This window comes from Onychostruthus taczanowskii, unplaced genomic scaffold, assembly GCF_017590055.1.
Source record: "Onychostruthus taczanowskii isolate IOZ18803 unplaced genomic scaffold, ASM1759005v1 scaffold380, whole genome shotgun sequence".
NCBI lineage: Eukaryota > Metazoa > Chordata > Aves > Passeriformes > Passeridae > Onychostruthus > Onychostruthus taczanowskii.
In genome coordinates this window covers 7,457-9,951 of record NW_024501238.1, presented here as the reverse complement: position 1 = coordinate 9,951, position 2,495 = coordinate 7,457, and the positions used below count along the sequence as shown (strand labels likewise).

At 68.6% G+C, this 2,495-nt stretch overlaps 1 protein-coding gene across 1 annotated transcript in view; it reads right to left on the bottom strand.

Moving 5' to 3' along the window:
- LOC121339949 (collagen alpha-1(I) chain-like) overlaps positions 1-1,286 on the bottom strand; it is a 7,675-nt gene extending 6,389 nt beyond the window's left edge. The window contains exons 1-4 of the mRNA XM_041412230.1: positions 1,273-1,286; positions 930-1,093; positions 453-499; positions 152-329 (exon numbers count right to left, since the gene is read on the bottom strand). Of these exons, the coding sequence (XP_041268164.1) occupies positions 152-329; positions 453-499; positions 930-1,093; positions 1,273-1,286 (403 nt within the window). The remainder of the gene's footprint in view (positions 1-151; positions 330-452; positions 500-929; positions 1,094-1,272) is intronic.
- Positions 1,287-2,495: the final 1,209 nt, after the last annotated feature.

Sequence of the window (2,495 nt, the reverse complement as noted above, 5' to 3'; positions counted from 1 at the left end):
GGGACACGGGGCCATTGGGGGGGCTGGGGACATCCATGGTGGGGTTGGGGACATCGGGGACATTCCTGGGGAGTTGGGGACATTGGGGGGACTTCGGGACATCCAGGGGGACACTGGGGCTTGGGGACATCAGGGGGACATCTTGGGGGACTTGGCGACATCCCCGAGGGGTTGGGGACATCCCTGGGGACATCCCGGGGGGTTGGGGACACTGGGGAGGGGTTGGGGACACCCCCAAGGGGACAGGGAGGGGACACCGGGGACACCGACCTGGCTCGCAGGTGGCTCAGGTGGCTCCGGGCCAGGCTCAGGCACTGCTCGATCTGGGCCTGGGGACATCGGGGACGTTGGGGACATTGGGGACAGCCGGAGGTGTCACCACCCCCCCGGGTGTCCCTGGGTGTCCCCGGGTGTCCCCAGGTGTCCCCAGGTGTCCCCAGGTGTCCCCGTACCTGGTGGCGCCGCTGCAGCACGGGGAAGGTGAAGGCGGCGACGACACCTGGGGGGGAGTGGCACTTCTGTCACCGAGTGTCACCTCGGTGTCACCTCAGGGTCACCTTAGGGTCACCTCAGGGTCACCTCAGGTCACCGAGTGTCCCCTCATGCTCTGCCCCGCCCCCTGTCCCCAGGCTGTCCCTCCCAAGGTGTCCCCGTGTCCCCACATCCCCTGGTGTCCCCTCAGTGTCCCCAGTGTCCCCAATGTCCCCATGTCCCCCCAATGTCCCCAATGTCCCCATGTCCTCCCAATGTCCCAGTGTCCCCTGGTACCCGCTGCCAGCAGCGTCACTCCGTTGCACGCGGCCCCGTGTCCCCATGTCCCCAATGTCCCCAATGTCCCCAATGTCCCCCCAATGTCCCCAATGTCCCCATGTCCCCCTGGTGTCCCCAGTGTCCCCAGTGTCCCCAATGTCCCCAATGTCCCCTGGTACCCGCTGCCAGCAGCGTCACTCCGTTGCACGCGGCCCCCACGTAGGTCAGCAGGTAGAACAGGAAGGCAAACTGCGGGGCCAGCGCCGTGTCACTGTCACTGTCACTGCCACTGCCACTGTCACCGGCACCGGCACCGCCACAGCCCCGTGCCACCCTCAGACCCCTGTGCCACCCATGTCCCCATGTCCCCTGTGTCCCCTGTGCCACCCAGAGCCCCTGTCCCCTGTGTCCCCTGTGCCCCCTGTGCCACCCAGAGCCCCGTGCCACCCACAGGCCCTGTCCCCTGTGTCCCCTGTGCCACCCACAGCCCTCCACACTCAGGGGCTCCTCCCTCCTGGGGACATGGGGACAGCCATGGGGACAGCCATGGGGGCATGGGGACAGCCATGGGGACAGGGACAGGGCAGGGCGTGCCGGGCCAGGCACCGCGCCCAGCGCTGCTGCTGCTCCGCGCTCAGGGGCTCCTCCCTCCTGGGGACATGGGGACAGCCATGGGGACAGCCATGGGGACAGGGACAGGGACATGGGGACAGCCATGGGGACAGGGACAGGGCAGGGCGTGCCGGGCCAGGCACCGCGCCCAGCGCTGCTGCTGCTCCACACTCAGGGGCTCCTCCCTCCTGGGGACATGGGGACAGCCATGGGGACAGCCATGGGGACAGCCATGGGGACATGGGGACAGCCATGGGGACAGGGACAGGGACATGGGGACAGGGACAGGGACATGGGGACATGGGGACAGGGACAGGGACAGGGCAGGGCGTGCCGGGCCAGGCACCGCGCCCAGCGCTGCTGCTGCTCTGCGCTGAGGGGCTCTGCCCTCCTGGGGACAGGGACAGGGACATGGGGACAGCCATGGGGATAGGGACAGGGACATGGGGACAGGGACATGGGGACAGCCATGGGGACAGCCATGGGGACATGGGGACATGGGGACAGCCATGGGGACATGGGGACAGCCATGGGGACAGCCATGGGGGCATGGGGAGGGACATGGGGACAGCCATGGGGACAGCCATGGGGACATGGGGACATGGGGACAGCCATGGGGACATGGGGACAGACATGGGGACATGGGGCTGTCACCGGCCGGGGGGGTCCCCAGGGGGGTGGCAGGGAGGGGACACGGGGCTGTCCCCAGTGTCCCTCACTGTCCCCATTGTCACTCACCTGGCGGGGCTGTCCCCGGCCGGGGGGGTCCCCAGGGAGGTGACAGGGGGGTGGCAGGGGGGTGGCAGGGAATGTCGCCGGTGTCACTCACCTGGCAGGGCTGTCCCCAATGTCCCCATTGTCACTCACCTGGCGGGGCTGCCCCCGGCCGGGGGGGTCCCCAGGGAGGTGACAGGGGGGTGGCAGGGGGGTGGCAGGGAATGTCCCCGGTGTCACTCACCTGGCAGGGCTGTCCCCAATGTCCCCATTGTCACTCACCTGGCGGGGCTGTCCCCAGTGTCCTCAGTGTCACTCACCTGGAGGGGCTGTCCCCAATGTCCTCGGCGTCCCTCACTGTCCCCATTGTCCCCAATGTCCCCATTGTCACTCACCTGGCGGGGCTGTCCCCAGTGTCC